At 37.7% G+C, this 16,572-nt stretch overlaps 1 protein-coding gene across 1 annotated transcript in view; it reads right to left on the bottom strand.

Annotated features, from left to right (window-relative positions):
- LOC136237615 (uncharacterized) overlaps nt 1–16,572 on the bottom strand; it is a 65,096-nt gene that overhangs the window by 28,273 nt on the left and 20,251 nt on the right. Inside the window, exon 8 of the mRNA XM_066027826.1 lies at nt 14,978–15,564. Within this exon, the coding sequence (XP_065883898.1) occupies nt 14,978–15,564 (587 nt within the window). The remainder of the gene's footprint in view (nt 1–14,977; nt 15,565–16,572) is intronic.

Consider the following 16,572-nt stretch of genomic DNA (forward strand, 5'->3'; position numbering starts at 1 on the left):
TAGAGCAATCAGCAATGAACAAATCAACACAAATCTACATGTAGAGAGATAAGCTAAAAACAAATCACCCTGTAGAGAGTTCAGCTACAAAAAATCACCCTGTAGAGACATCAACTAGAAACTAGACACAATGTAAGGAGTTCAGCTACAAGCAGTCACCCTGTAGAGAGTTCAGCTATAACAAATCAACCTGCAGAGAGATCAGCTACAAACAAATCACCTTATAGAGAGTTCAGCTACAAACAAATTACCCTGTAGAGAGATCTTCTACAAACAAATCAACCTGCAGAGAGTTCAGCTATACACAAATCAACTTGTAGAGAGATCAGCTATAAAACAATCACCCTGCAGAGACATCAGCTAGAAACTAGACATAATGTAAGGAGTTCAGCTACAAGCAATCACCCTGTAGAGAGTTCAGCTAAAACAAATCAACCTGCAGAGAGATCAGCTACACACAAATCACCTTATAGAGAGTTCAGCTACAAACAAATTACCCTGTAGAGAGATCAGCTAGAAACTAGACACAATGTAAGGAGTTCAGCTACAAGCAATCACCCTGCAGAGAGTTCAGCTAAAACAAATCAACCTGCAGAGAGATCAGCTACAAACAAATCACCTTGTAGAGAGATCAGCTACAAACAAATCACCCTGTAGAGAGATCAGCTAGAAACTTGACACAATGTAAGGAGTTCAGCTACAAGCAAATCACCCTGTAGAGAGTTCAGCTACAAACAAACCAACCTGTAGAGCGATTAGCTAGAACCAAATCACCCTGAAGAGAGGTCAGCTACAAAAAATCACCCTGTAGAGATATCAGCTAGAAACAAATCACCCTGAAGAGAGGTCAGCTACAAAAAATCATCTTGTAGAGAGATCAACTACAAACAAAACACTTTGCAGAGAATTCAGCTACAAACAAATCAACCTTTAGAGCGATCAGCAACAAACAAATCAACCTGTAGAGAGATCATCTAGAAACAAATCAACCTGCAGAGAGATCAGCTACAAACAAATCAGCTTGTAGAGAGATCAGTTACACACAAATCAGCCTGTAGAGAGATAAGCTAGAAACAAATCACCCTGTAGAGAGTTCAGCTAAAACAAATCAATCTGCAGAGAGATCAGCTACAAACAAATCATCTTATAGATAGTTCAGCTACAAACAAATTACCTTGTAGAGAGATCGGCTACAAACAAATCACCCTGCAGAGAAATCAACTACACACAAATCAACTTGTATAGAGATCAGCTACAAACTAGACACAATGTAAGGAGTTTAGCTACAAGCAAATTACCCTGTAGAGAGTTCATCTACAAACAAATCAACCTGTAGAGCAATCAGCTAGAAACAAATCACCCTGAAGAGAGGTCAGCTACAAACAAAACACTTTGCAGATAGTTCAGCTACAAACAAATTACCTTGTAGAGAGATCGGCTACAAACAAATCACCCTGTAGAGAGTTCATCTACAAACAAATTAACCTGTAGAGCAATCAGCTAGAAACAAATCACCCTGAAGAGAGGTCAGCTACAAACAAAACACTTTGCAGAGAGTTCAGCTACAAACAAATCAACTTTTAGAGTGATCAGCAACAAACAAATCAACTTGTAGAGAGATCAGCTACAAACAAATCAGCTTGTAGAGAGACCAGTTATACACAAATCAATCTGTAGAGAGATAAGCTAGAAACAAATCACCCTGCAGAGAGTTCAGTTACAAGCAAAACACCCTGTAGAGAGTTCAGCAACAAAGAAACCACCATGTAGAGAGTTCAGCTGCAAACAAATTACCCTGTAGAGAGATCGGCTGCAAACAAATCAACCTGTAGAGAGATCAGCTAGAAACTAGACACAATGTAAGGAGTTCAGCTACAAGTAAATCAGCCTGTAGAGAGTTCAGCTAAAACAAATCAACCTGCAGAGAGATCAGCTACAAACAAATCACCTTATAGACAGTTCAGCTACAAACAAATTACACTGTAGAGAGATCGGCTACAAATTAATCAACCTGCAGAGAGATCAGCTACACTCAAATCAACTTGTAGAGAGATTAGCTACAAACAAATCACCCTGTAGAGAGATCAGCTAGAAACTAGACACAATGTAAGCAGTTCAGCTACAAGCAAATCACCCTTTAGTGAGTTCAGCTACAAACAAATAACCTGCAGTGAGATCACCTACAAAAAAGCACCTTGCACAGAGTTCAACTACAAACAAATTACCCTGTAGAGAGATCGGCTACAAACAAATCAACCTGTAGAAAGATCAGCTACACACAAATCAACTTGTAGAGAGATCAGCTACAAACAAATCACCCTGTAGAGAGATCAGCTAGAAACTAGACACAATGCAAGGAGTTCAGCTACAAGCAAATCACCCTTTAGTGAGTTCAGCTACAAACAAATCAACCTGCAGTGAGATCACCCACAAAAACGCACCTTGCACAGAGTTCAGTTACAAACAAATTACCCTGTAGAGAGATCAGGTAAAAGAATTCACCTTGTAGAGAATTCAGCAACAAAGAAACCACCATGTAGAGAGTTCAACTGCAAACAAATCACCCAGTAGAAAGATCACCTAGAAGAAGTCACCTTGTAAAGAGTTCAGCTACAAAGAAACCATCATGTACAGAGTTCAGCTACAAAGAAACCACCATGTAGAGTGTTTAGCTGCAAAAAATCACCTGCAGAGAGTTCAGCTAGAAACAAATCACCCTGTAGAGAGATCAGCTAGAAGAGGTCACCTTGTAGAGATTTCAGCTACAAATAAATCCCACTGTAGAGGGATCAGCTAGAAGAAGTCACCTTGTAGAGAGTTCAGCTACAAAGAAATCATCATGTAGAGAGTTCAGTTACAAACAAATCACCCTGTAGATAGATCAGCTAGAAGAAGTTACCTTGTAGGTAGTTCAGCTACAAACAATTCACCCTGTAGAAAGATCAGCTAGAAGAAGTCACCTTGTAGAGTGTTCAGTTACAAAGAAACCATCATGTAGAGAGTTCAGCTGTAAACAAATCACTCTGTAGAGAGTTCAGCTACAAAGAAACCGCCATGTAGAGAGTTCAGCCTCAAACATACCACCTTGTAGAGAATTCAACTACAACAAATCACCCTGTAGAGAAGAAGTTACCTTGTAGAGAGTTCAGCTACAAAGAAACCATCATGTAGGGAGTTCAGCTACAAAGAAACCACCATGTAGAGAGTTTAGCTGCAAACAAATCACCTGTAGAGAGTTCAGCTAGAAACAAATCACCCCGTAGAGAGATCAGCTGGACGAAGTCACCTTGTAGAGAGTTCAGCTACAAAGAAACCATCATGTAGAGAGTTCAGCTGCAAACAAATCACCCTGTAGAGAGTTCAGCTACAAAAAAATCACCCTGTAGAGAGTTCAGCTAGACGAAGTCACCTTATAGAGAGTTCAGCTACAAAGAAACCATCATGCAGAGAGTTCAGCTACAAAGAAACCACCATGTAGAGAGTTTAGCTGCAAACAAATCACCCTGTAGAGAGACCAGCTAGAAGAAGTCACCTTGTAGAGAGTTCAGCTACAAAGAAACCATCCTGTATATAGTTCAGCTACATTTCAAGTCACCCAGTAGAGAGATCAGCTGCAAAAAAATATCCTGTGGGGAATAATGGGCATGTAATAAATATATGTATATAATTTGTATAATTACTAATAAATTCAAAAATAATTGAAGTATTACAAATCTTCTTTAAGCTCTTTTCTTCTTCCTGTGGTAAAGAAAAAAAACACATAGGTTAAAAAAGCCACAAAGCCAGCCATAGGATAGGCCGGCTTTGCAGTATACAAATACAAAAAGAAGTGATATCTAATCAAAAAACAGTCAAGCTGTAAAAAAAGGTGCGGCCCCCAAAAAGGCCATGGTGAAAAAAGATGTGAAATCCAAGGTGGCGGCCAAGAAATGGCTGTGATGGTAGGTTAATGGTTACATTTTAATAATGACAATTCAGGTGAATTTTGTGCCACTTGGTCTGGGCACCAAATTCACCTGAATTGTCGTTATTAAAATTTAACCATTAACCTACCATCACAGCCATTTCTTGGCCGCCACCTTGGATTTCACATCTTTTTTCACCATGGCCTTTTTGGGGGCCGCACCTTTTTTTACAGCTTGGCTGTTTTTGATTAGATTACTATACACACATAATTATTTATACCATACAAACAGCAGTGATTACAAGGCTACACATTAACACTTATAACTCATGATCTACTATTGGTCCCAACTTTAAACTCACAGTGATGAATGATGGGTATTAGAGCAACATGTAAACCAAAAATAAAATTAATTAAAGAACATATATTTTTGAAAATTAATATCAAAGGAAAAAGCTACATTTTTGTGGTTTGACCTTTTCCTTTGAGCAATTATAAAACATTATATATCACACGAAAGAGAATTTCACAAGCATTTCAAAAGTCTAAATCAAATGTGGCTACGTCAATCACACGCAAAGTTATGGCCATTTTATTGAAGACATGTAAGCAAAATAAATTTTCCAACAGAAACTTTGAGTGGTCATAACTTAAAGGGAGACCAATGAAATGAGCCAAATGTTTGCGTGAGAAAGTTTCTTGATAGGGTCCATGTTTGTGTCAAATTTTATGAAAATTAAAAGGGGTCCGGATTTTTGTTGTTGATTTGGTATGGAATGACCCATACGTAATGTCCAAATACTGTAAAACAATAAGAAGTGAATATCCCTACTGTGTATTGAGTGTAGCACCATAGGGATATTTACTTCTTATTGTCTTACAGTATTTGGACATTACGTACTACTCCGATCCAGCTTGTTTCAGTACTTTTTATTGCAGCATCATACACTGTCCCTACTCTAATTTAAAATTCCTAATTTTTTCTTACACTTGTATATCAGCAAATACCAAGCAGCCGTGGTATAAGTGATCAAGACACACGATAGTGTGTCGTGCGGCCCAAGAAGCGGGCGCGCCACACGTTGGGTATATTGACAGGAAGAAAGAAAAGGTCATTTTCACATTTTTGTATCTCGGTGATCTCTTATCCGATTGCAACCAAATTTACTACAGAGTTGCCCGCCAGCCAGGGGAGTCTACATACCACATTTGAAGGAAATCGCTCCAGCTATTTCTGAGATATGAACTACCAAAGTTTTGATTTTCTTCTTCGTGTTTTCGCACACTTGCAAAAATTGCTATAAAACGCAAACGCGTGTTTCGATCGCCTTGGAATTTGGCACACAGAAAGGGATTCAAAGGCGAATCCTAGCATCAAATTTGGTGCAAATCCGATGAATGGTTCAGGAGTTATGACCGATTATTCGCGTAAAACAAGATCGATTTGTTGTCACGCCTACAGGGTAAACCACTTCTTGGAATGAGTTGAAAATTGCTATGTAGATGGAGTAACCATTGTAGGAGTGCCTTTTGGTGGTTTGAAAGGAATAGAGATAAAGTCCATGGAGATATGACACAAAACCCAACCTGTGTCACAATTGCGCGATCAATTTTTATGGATAAAAAAGTATTAGAGTAAGCCACCAATGTTTGACCACCATCGGTTCGGACGCAATTTTTCTTTTAACCCGCAAAGAAATTTTTTGTTCTTGCTATGTCTTTGGAGAGGTCTAGGCCATAAACTCTTGCATACAAAATTTCAGATCTGCAGCTTTCTTTGTCTGGCTGCAGGAGCTGCAAAAGTGACCTGTCCAAATGTTCTCAATTCTTGGACAAAAATATGTATTATCGGTCGAGTGGCACTGCTCATATTGCTTGAAGCTGATCAAGTCTTTCTGTACTTGATATGAAAGAGCAACTCTTATACTCTCCAAATATATATAGATATTTGGCTTAGTCCTTATTGGCTGTGAATTAAAAAGCTCCAAAGTCAGCTCTGTCGAGCAATCTTAAATTCGGCCACATGTGAAACTTGTGCAAATCAAATAGTTAAATATATCGAATTCAAAGCTATTTTTATGAACATTGAGAGCATCAGCTACCGTTCAATAGTAAATAGATACATGCACGATGACGGCACCTTGCTTTTTGCCCGAATAGCTACATTACATTTAGGCTTCTCTGACGGCAGCAGCCTACCTACTGCACCCAGCACATATTTACACAATCCAAATCCACTTAAATGGGGTTTTTACTCTCCCAAATCTTAAAAATGTCAAAAGTTTCTCTTTAAAATGTCCAGGATATTAGCCAGATCGAAATACTCTAATAGAGCAGTCACTTACTCTAATATAACGATCAGCGAATGTATTATCACGTGTAATTAGTATTAAAGCATTGTAATCAATGAAATTTACACATTAATAGTCTTATTGAAGTGAAAATGCCACAGCGTGGCCCTCAGATTTTCTGACTGCTCCAATTGTATAATAGGAGACTGTTCTATTAGAGTGTTTCGATATGGCTAATGTCCCAGACATTTTGGAGAGAAATTTTTGACATTCTTAAGACAGGGGTTAGTCAAAACTCCATTAAAGTGGATTTGGGTATGTGTGGATTTGGATATGTGTGCTGGGTGCAGTAGGTAGGCTGCTACTGTCAGAGAAGCCTAAATGTAATGTAGCTATTCGGGTAAAAATCAAGGTGCCGTCATCGTGCATGTATCTATTTACTACTGAATGGTAGCTGATGCTCTCAATGTTCATAAAAATAGCTTGAATTCGTTATAGGTAACTTTGATTTGTACGAGCTTCACATGTGGCCGAATTTAAGATTGCTCGACAGAGGTGACTTTGGAGCTTTGTAATTCACAGCCAATAAGGACTAAGCCAAATATCTATATATATTTGGAGAGTATAAGAGTTGCTCTTTCATATCAAGCACAGAAAGACTTGATCAGCTTCAAGCATTACGAGCAGTGCCACTCGACCGATAATACATATTTTTGTCCGAGAATTGAGAACATTCGGACAGGTCACTTTTGCAGCTCCTGCAGCCAGACAAAGAAAGCTGCAGGTCTGAAATTTTGTATGCAAGAGTTTATGGCCTAGACCTCTCCAAAGGCATAGCAAGAGTAAAAAATTTCTTTACGGGTGTAAAGAAAAATCGCGTCCAAACCGATGGTGGTCGAACATTGGTGGCTTACTCTAGTTTTTACGCCTACTAGGCAAACCGCTTAGAGCAATGAGCTGAAAATCGGTGTATAACTGGAATAATTTTCATAGAAAGTCCTTGCAGTAGTACAGAAGAATCGAATTACAAACCACCGAGTTATGATTCGAAAGCCAACTCCGTGTGGCAAATGCGAGATCGAGATACTCTAATAGAACAGTCATCTTAATAGAGCATTCAGCTAATTTATTTACTCCATTGTAGAATTCTATTACATTACAAGTTATTCTGTAGGGAGTTCAGCTGCAAACAATTAATCTTATAGACAGTTCAACAAGAAGCAAGTCACCCTATAGAGAGTTCAGCTACAAATATATTGCTGTAGTGATTCAGAACATTACAAGTCACACTGAAGAGAGTTTAGCTATAAACAAGTCATGAACCCTGTAGAGAGTTCAGCTACAAACAATTTACTCTGTAGAAGTTCTACTACAAACAAGTCTTCATTCAGAGTGTTTAACAACAAAAATCCACCATGTAAAGACTTCAGCTTTACTAACAAGTTACTCTGTACAGAGATCAGCTAGAAGTAAGAGAGAGCTCAGCTAGAAAATGTCACCTTGTAGAGAGTTTAGCTACAAACAAATCACAGTGTAGAGAGATCAGATAGAAGAAGCCACCTTGTAGGGGGTTCAGCTGTGAAGTAATCACCCTAGAGAGAGTTCAGCTAGAAAACAATCACCCTGTAGAGAGATCAGCTAGAAAGAAGTCACCTGTAGCGACATCAACTACAAAGAAACCATCCTTTAGAGAGTTCAGCTACAAACAAATCACCCTGCAGAGAGTTTGGCTACAAAAAATCATCCTGTAGAGTATTCAGCTACAAACAAATCACCTTGTAGAGTGTACAACTAGACACGAGTCACCCAGTAGAGAGATCAGCTACAAGAAGTCACATTGTAGAGAGATCAGCTAGAAGAAATTACCTTGCAGAGAGTTCAGCTACAAAGAAAGTATCCTGTAGAGAGTTCAGGTACAAAAAAATCATCCTGTAGAGAGTTCAGCTACAACTTCATCACCCTGCATAGAATTTGGCTATGAAGAAACCATCATGCAGAGAGTTTAGCTGCAAACAAACCACCCTGTAGAGAATTCAGTTACAAACAAATCGCCCTGTAGAGAGATCAGCTAGAAGAAGTCACCTTGTAGAGAGTTCAGCTATAAACAAGTCACCCTGTAGAGAGATCAGCTACAAAGAAACCGTTCTGTAGAGAGTTCAGCTACAAATAAGTTACCCTAAGAGAAATCAGATAGAAACAAATCATATTGTAGAGAGTTCAGCTACAAAGAAACCATCATGTAGAGAGTTCAGCTACAAATAAGTTACCCTAAGAGAAATCAGATAGAAACAGATCATATTGTAGAGAGATCAGCTACAAAGAAACCGTTCTGTAGAGAGTTCAGCTACAAATAAGTTACCCTAAGAGAAATCAGATAGAAACAAATCATATTGTAGAGAGTTCAGCTACAAAGAAACCATCATGTAGAGAGTTCAGCTGCAAACAAACCACCCAGTAGAGAATTCAGCTACAAATAAATTGCCCTGTAGAAAGATCAGCTAGGAGAAGTTACCTTGTAGAGAGTTCAGCTACAAAGAAACACCATCATGCAGAAAGTTCGACTACAAACAAGTCATCCTGTAGAGAGATCGGCTAAAAGAAGTTACCTTGTAGAGAATTAAGCTACAAAGAAACCATAATGTAGAGAGTTCAGCTACAAACAAGTCACCCTGTAGAAAGATCAGCTAGAACAAGTTACCTTGTAGAGAATTCAGCTACAAAGAAACCATCAAGTTGGATCAGCTACAAACAAATCACCCTGTAGGAATATGTGTTGGAAACAAATCACCATGTAGAGTTCAGTTAGAAACAAGTCACTCTGAAAAGAGTTCAGCTACAAACAATTGGAGTTTCAGCTACAGTTCAGTTATGTATAAGAAGTCACCTTATTACCTACAGTATGATTATCTTTCATTGTTAAATATACAAATATTTTTAATCATACAAAAAACTGTACACAACATTTCTTCCTTTGTTCCACAATTCCTGCAGAAAAGAAAAAAAAAACAAGTTAGAAGGAAGCCCTAAAGCCGGCCATAGGCCAGCTTTGGGGTATACAAATACAAAAAGAAGTGAAATCTAATCCAAAACAGCCAAGCTGTAAAAAAAGAGTGCGGCCCTCAAAAAGGCTATACTGAAAAGAGATGTGAAATCCAAGGTGGTGGCCAAGAAATGGCTGTGATGGTAGGTTAATGGCAAAAATTTTAATTACGACAATTCAGGTGAATTATCGTAATTAAAATTTTTGTCATTAACCTACCATCACAGCCATTTCTTGGCCGCCACCTTGGATTTCACATCTTTTTTCACTATAGCCTTTTTGAAAGCCGCACTCTTTTTTTACTGCTTGGCTGTTTTGGATAAGGTATATATATATATATATATCATTTGGGGCGCACTCACCTAATAGGCGAAAGAACTAATGAGAACTCATCCCGTTTGTTTTATACAGTAGCATCTGAAGATTGATCGTGGTTTTAATAGCATGGGCTAATAGCCATCAGAACAGTATCCATACGTTAAAATGTTATTAATACATTACTATACTTCAACACGCAACCTTAGAAAATTTGCAATTGTGAGATGGAATTCAGCTATATTGTTGTGATTTTTGTACTAAGTTAAGCCAACTAAGTTTGCTATTGGGACAGTAATTATTATGTTAAGTTAAGTTAAGCACAGTACTTAGGACTATAAGTTACTAACCTATTTCAACGTCATAGTAGTAGCTTTGCTGTTCTGTGGTCTGTTCAAAGGCTGATACACAGTTGGTAGAAATACGCATCAACGATTGCCCAAACAATTATTTTGTGCCTTCATTATCCTTTAGTAACAACCAACTAGTCTATCTTAACAAATATACTCAGCTTAGCAACCACTACAAAAATGAGTCCTACAATAGAAAGTAAAGGTGGACCGATACCGAACCAGTATCGGAACGGTAATACAAGGTACAGATATCGCAGTAGACACTCACCACTTTTATTAAACCATCTCTAGCTAAGTTTCCAGTAGCTAATAACTTAGTTGAGCTAATCAGTAACTTGGTGGAGCGAACAAAGTAGCAAAACAAAGCCTTTGTTACTCTTTTCCAAGTATTGCCACAATTGCTCTGTGTGTATTCTAATATATTAGAGCACGTGAATCCTTTGTAATTAAATGGTAGTGCAGTTGTTCCTCAAGAAATAAGTTTATGACTACTTGGCTTGCTTTTTCATGAAAGGTTTGGTTGAAAAGCTGTAACAAACATTGTACAATTATCGGCCGCCCACGCAATTAATTGCCTTATCAATAAGCTTTCAAGAAAACTACCTCAAGTCAAGAAATCAGTAATCCACATTGATGTTTATCATGTTTAGCTGTTATACGATGAATATTTTAAAACTTGATTGAACTGAGATCAATCAATTACTGTGATATTTTAATAGCTAGCTATGTATCACAACAATGAAATTTCTATAATAAACTTGTCTAGGCTTCAATGTATAGTATCAGTATTGGCATCGGTATTGGCAAACAATTTCAATACAAATACTCGTATCGGAAATATTGGTAAAAAGTGGTATCGGTCCATCTCTAATAGAAAGCTCTATGTCGCTCAATATAATGAGTCAAAGTGCATCGTTTCTTTGAACTGGCTGGGTATTAAAGTCATTGGCAAACTACTTTCCCATGATACTGCCCAGGCAATATGCGAGTTAAACCCTGAGTGGTGCCTTTGCACGCCCACACTAAAGTGGTATATATCAGTATTACAACTACCTGTATTTGCTTTAAGCTAAGCCTATATTACTGATATATATATATATATATATATATATATATATGTACCACTCTGCATGGGCAGTTCAAAGGCACCGCCAGTGCCATAATTTGTATATTGCACTGCTGCAGACCGCAGCGAGTGCATTATAACTTATAACGCACTCGTTGCGGTTTTGTAGACCACAACGAGTGAATTATAAGTTATAATGCACCGACCGCAGATATTGCACTGGCTGCGGTTTTGTGCAGCATAGCACAAGTGCCGGTGGCGAAGACCACTACGACACCTCACCTAATAGGTGGAAAGACACTTCACAGATCACTCGAATTCTTTTATAGCCTAACATGTAAAAGTCGATTGTGGGGCCGTAACGTCACAGAACGTCAGCAAACGGCATGGAAACGTCACCAATACGTCTAGCAAATAATTTCAAAGCATCCAATAGCGATCGCAAAAGCCAACACAGAGGGCACAACTCTAGTCTATGTGTATATTAACGTAGTTATATACCTTACTAGTCTGATCCCAGGTGAAATCATAATTCATTTTCAACACAGAGACGCTTATCTAAATAATCCTCACCATTGCATTCAATTGTGGCAACCAATGAAATTTTTGCTTTACCACTTAAATCAAGTTTAGCCAGTATAGCTATAGCCAGTAAGCATCAAGAAACTTGTGCTAATTCTATCTAAAGCACACTAATTATGTTAATTGTGGGTTTTAGTTTTAACTTCACAAAATGAGTAAAGTACAACATTAAAAAACCTAGTGCCTAGTGTCTTCAAAAACCTATAGTACAGAGTCCAGTTCAAAATCTAATTAAAAATGTCATCCATATTTACACCCTGAAGAGTTTCTTGAACTATGCGTTGCTCATTTATCTCCTTAACTGCCTTAGTTTGTTGCACAGTGGTCCCTGCAAATGACACAGAGCTTCCGGAGAATGTACAATTGTTTAGGATAAATGTTGGGTTCCTTGGCATCAGCATAGCATCATTTCCATAGCTGCTCTGTATAGTTGGAGATACTATGCCTGGTTGATGCTTTGAAACTGCCACATGATCACTGCTTGTGCCAGGATTCCAATCCTTACTACTACCTGCCATTACATTAGACACTTCAACAAGCTGAGATTCTGATGTACGCTCATACTGCCTTAATGACTCCAAAGAACGATGGCCAGTTCTTTGTTGGATTAGTTTTTCAGGAACCTTTGCCTGAAAGAGTGCAGTAGCTCCGTATGCTCTGGGACTATGGTTAGTAAACCCACCAGAAATTCCTGCCTTATTGCACATATTCTTCATCATATTGCCCAACGTGTTTCTTCCAACTGCTACATTTTAAACCAAGGTGCAGAAGAACTTCCAGGTATGCCACTGAGCGGTTGAAGATAGAAAATATCATTATCATATGCACCCGGAGGTAGCAACTTCAAATATCTGTCTAAAATTTTAACATGGCAACGTTCAGAGTCAGTAGCATACTGTCTTACAGTCTTGTTTTTCTGATTCAAGCTGGTAAAACCACCTTGGTTGTTCTTAGATCCAAACTCACTATATACGTAACAAGCAACCGCTTTACCTTGTACCTTGGCTACTTCCCTTTTCACTTGCGACAGCTGTAAGTTTCGATGTTCGACTCCGCCACGTAGGCAAAAGTTTTTTCCATTGTAAAAGAACACAGCATTCATCAAGCTTGCTGGGTTATGAAAACCAATTATTCCTTTGTTCCAAAGGATATCTTCTTCGCTAGGAGTAATAGCTGGTGTTGCTTTAGTTTCTGTTCCTATGCCTTTACTGTGTAACTTTTTGAAGATTGCATCACACACATTTTTGAGTGGATGAAATACTGGATCACGAAAGAAGTTGACATCTTGTACGGGGTGGATCTTTCTTACATGCCTTTGTAATGCTGATAACAACAGATATAAACTTCGTGGAGTATACTCTGTGCCATCTGCTTTGCGTGTTTCACTAACAAATTTACAAAGCCAGTCACAAATTTCTTCATTAGTGCCATCTGTAAAAAGATCTGAAGAACACATATCCTCTGGGTGTTTATCATTGCGAGCGTTTCTCCAAGTTTCAAAATTCCGCAGTGCCCAATCAGTGTTCTTTGCTGTGTTCTCTGGGCAAATCCCTTCTTTAAATGCATCAAGTTCTTCTAATGTAACATCAAAAGAAAACCGTTCTTTACTGCTGTCCACCATTTCTTCATTGTCATCACCATTCTTCGTATCAACTACCTTTACTTTCTTTGTAACAACATCATCTCCTTTTTTGCTACGGGTTCGCTTAAGTTTAAGTGACTTTCGATTTTGCTGCTCTGGTCCTTCACACGGTGACACATTTTCTCTTTCTGCCATATCACTAATGCAACATGGACACCAATCAGGTAGCCCTAAACAAAACTTCTTATAATCCGTCTTTGGTACTCCTGGTTTAGGAGAAGTAACAATTAGTGAAGGACTAACAAACTCTCTTGCACGTGTTTGACTCATTTAATGCTCGCCAATTCCATTTAATGCTCACCAATTACTTTGATTGTGGGCTCGCGTTTACGTTGTCAAGTCGTTTCATTCTGAAGACCACGATCGATATTGGTGTTCTACCTTATAAAAGAAATGTAGCTGCAGCGTTGGATCTTTCCACCTATTAGGTGAGTGGTACATAGCAGTTATACAACGCGCACTTGTGCTCTGCCTGTATAAACGCACTTGCCTTCGGGCCTAACGGCCCTCAGGCTCGTGCGTTTATATCAGGCAGAGCACTCGTGCCCGTTGTATAACTATATAATATTTCATTTGCCTTAAACCTGTCCAAGTGAATATGTATGTAGACTGGTTGGTAGGTTCCAATATAGCGTGAGTGGATGGGATTTCTGGCGTGGCATGAGTTTGAATTAGATGTTGGTCAGGTTTTATGTCATTGAAGGTTTTTAAAAACCATATTGTTGGTAGACTCTTGTTATATTCTGTAGCTTTACGCTGACAAAACAACCTAGTTTGGCACCAAAATACTTCGTAGACAGACAGTCAAAAATATCATCTTTGGAAAACATATATATTGAGTAGAAGAGTTTTGGTAAATTTCACACAGCAATAGTGCTGTACACCTACAAAATTTTTGTCACCGGTTAATTGCCTACCAATAATTGGCAAAACAAGCCTGCTGGAAGGTTTAGGGTGGTACCAAAGTGACCATCAAAATCTTGTCTAGCAGTAACAGTTATTACAATCACATTCTTTGAGGTTATGTTATGATGTTAACACTTATCAGCAGGGGTAATTTATGGTTTACCAAGTGGGTGGGCAATAACCGGTTTAAAGGTTTCTTCACCGGTTATTGGCTGACCTAGACAACACTGGTTAATAACTGGTTAATTGGACACCGGTGTACAGCACTACACAGCAATATACAGTAATCGTGTTTTATATACTCCAATGTGTTGGTACTAGTAATAGCATGGGTAGCAGTGAAATTTGGGATAAATACCACGAGTGTTGTATTGGAAATGGTAAATTTCATCCGGCTTCACCTCATGAAATTTATCCCCATTTCCAATACAACACTCGTGGTATTTATCCCAAATTTCACTGCTACCCATGCTATTCCCAGTTAACACCATACTCGCTGCATATATGCATGCTGTGCATTAGTGTTGCCATGTACGCAATTTGTCACTATGTACTAAACACGCGTCAACACTAATTGATGCTACATTGTTAACATAAATCCTAGCCAATGAAATTGCAATTACAACTTTTTCACTGCTACCAGTGAAATACGGGATAAATTTCACTGCTACTATTGAGACTTTTGTATGGACAGTGAAACAGGTATGGTATTAGATTTGAAATATTATAAAGAACAAATATCAGCTACACTTTTGAGGAACATATCTAATAAATGTTGGTTTATTAGAAAAGCTGCATCAATTATTAGACAATAAATAACATGTCAATATCAGATTAAATATGTGCATAGAGACATGATACATTAATAATAACTATACCTTCCTAAGAAATTTTAAATTGCAACAAAAGCAAATTTCAACAATGAAAGTATCTAGTTCGGAATAATTCTTTGGTAGAAACTGATACACTGCTATTTCAGTAGCAATCTGTACAATTCTCATTGCTACACATGTGCATTTAGAATTGGTATAATACGTGTAGAACGGACTCCGTATTTCACAATGATTGGAGTTATTATGAGTAGCTACATGAAGCATCTCATATTCATCACTGCTATAATCTGCTTTGTTTTTATTAGAAGCTTCCATAACACATAATAGTAAAATATCATCGTCTTTTAAAACAACACCATGATGTTCAATTTCTATCTTCAGTGGCTTCTTAAAGCCATAATTTGCTCCTATCCACACATAAGGACTAATGCGAATATAGCCTTTAGGAAGCTTATGTGGCCCAAACAAACTAACAGCAATTTCTACTTCCACTACGTAACCTTTCTCAATTGCTCCTTTAGGAATTGTTATTGTAACATTATGCTCCTCGATCTCTATCACGCTTCCATAATTGCCACATCTTTTTGATACTGAAATTGGTTCCTTTAAGACACACACCTCCTGGTTTGTTACTGTACACATTTAGAAATGGCAATGCAGTTTACAAACAAGTAACACCACACATACACAATTAATAATACATTATTGTTACATACTTATTAGTAGGAGACATGACGTGTTACTGCTTGTAAAAACATGAATCAAAAAATAAATTTGGATATTAGTCATGACAGCTTGGTAGTACTGGCTGGGTAAATCAAGCTCAGGTTGGCTTTAAAATTATGTATGTATTTGCTATGACTTTCAGCTAGTATTCCACCAATAATTGGTTCAGTAGCCAATATTTTCGGTTTTAATCCAGTATCGGTTAATGTACAGTGTACTACTCTGATACCAAATTAAAACCAGTTGCATTGATCATCATCATCATCATCATTGCAAGCACTGTGCTAGCAAAACTTGGGGAACGATAAGCTGGAATTTTGTATAATACACACCTGTTGGATTTGTTTTGTTAAAACATTAGTAACAAAAAAAAACTTATCAAAGATCAAGATACTCTAATACAACGGTTACTACATAATAAAATATTATAATAGAACAATCGCTAAGTCTTAATGGAGCAAGTATAATTGAGAATAAAGTTATATGGTCAATATCAGTATAAGAATCATTCCATACCAATCAACAAAAAAAATCCGTACCCCTTTCATCTTCAATAAAATGGCCATAATTTTGCGTGTGATTGACATAGACACATCTGGTTTAGATGTTGGAAATGCTTATTAAATTCTTGTTTAGATAATATATAATGTTGTATAATTGCTCAAAGGAGGTCAAACCACAAAAATGTAGCTTTTTCCTTTGATCTTAATTTTCAAAAATACATATTCTTTACTTAAATTTATTTTTGGTTTACTTGTTGCTCTAATACCCATCATTCATCACTGTGAGTTTAAAGTTGGAGCCAATAGTAGATCATGAGTTATAAGTGATAATGTGTAGCCTTGTAATCACTGCTGTTTGTATGGTATAAAGAATGAAGTGTAGATAGTAATTTCCAACACCAATTGCAAGTA

This window comes from Dysidea avara, chromosome 11 (genome assembly GCF_963678975.1).
Source record: "Dysidea avara chromosome 11, odDysAvar1.4, whole genome shotgun sequence".
In the NCBI taxonomy this organism is placed as follows: Eukaryota; Metazoa; Porifera; class Demospongiae; order Dictyoceratida; family Dysideidae; genus Dysidea; species Dysidea avara.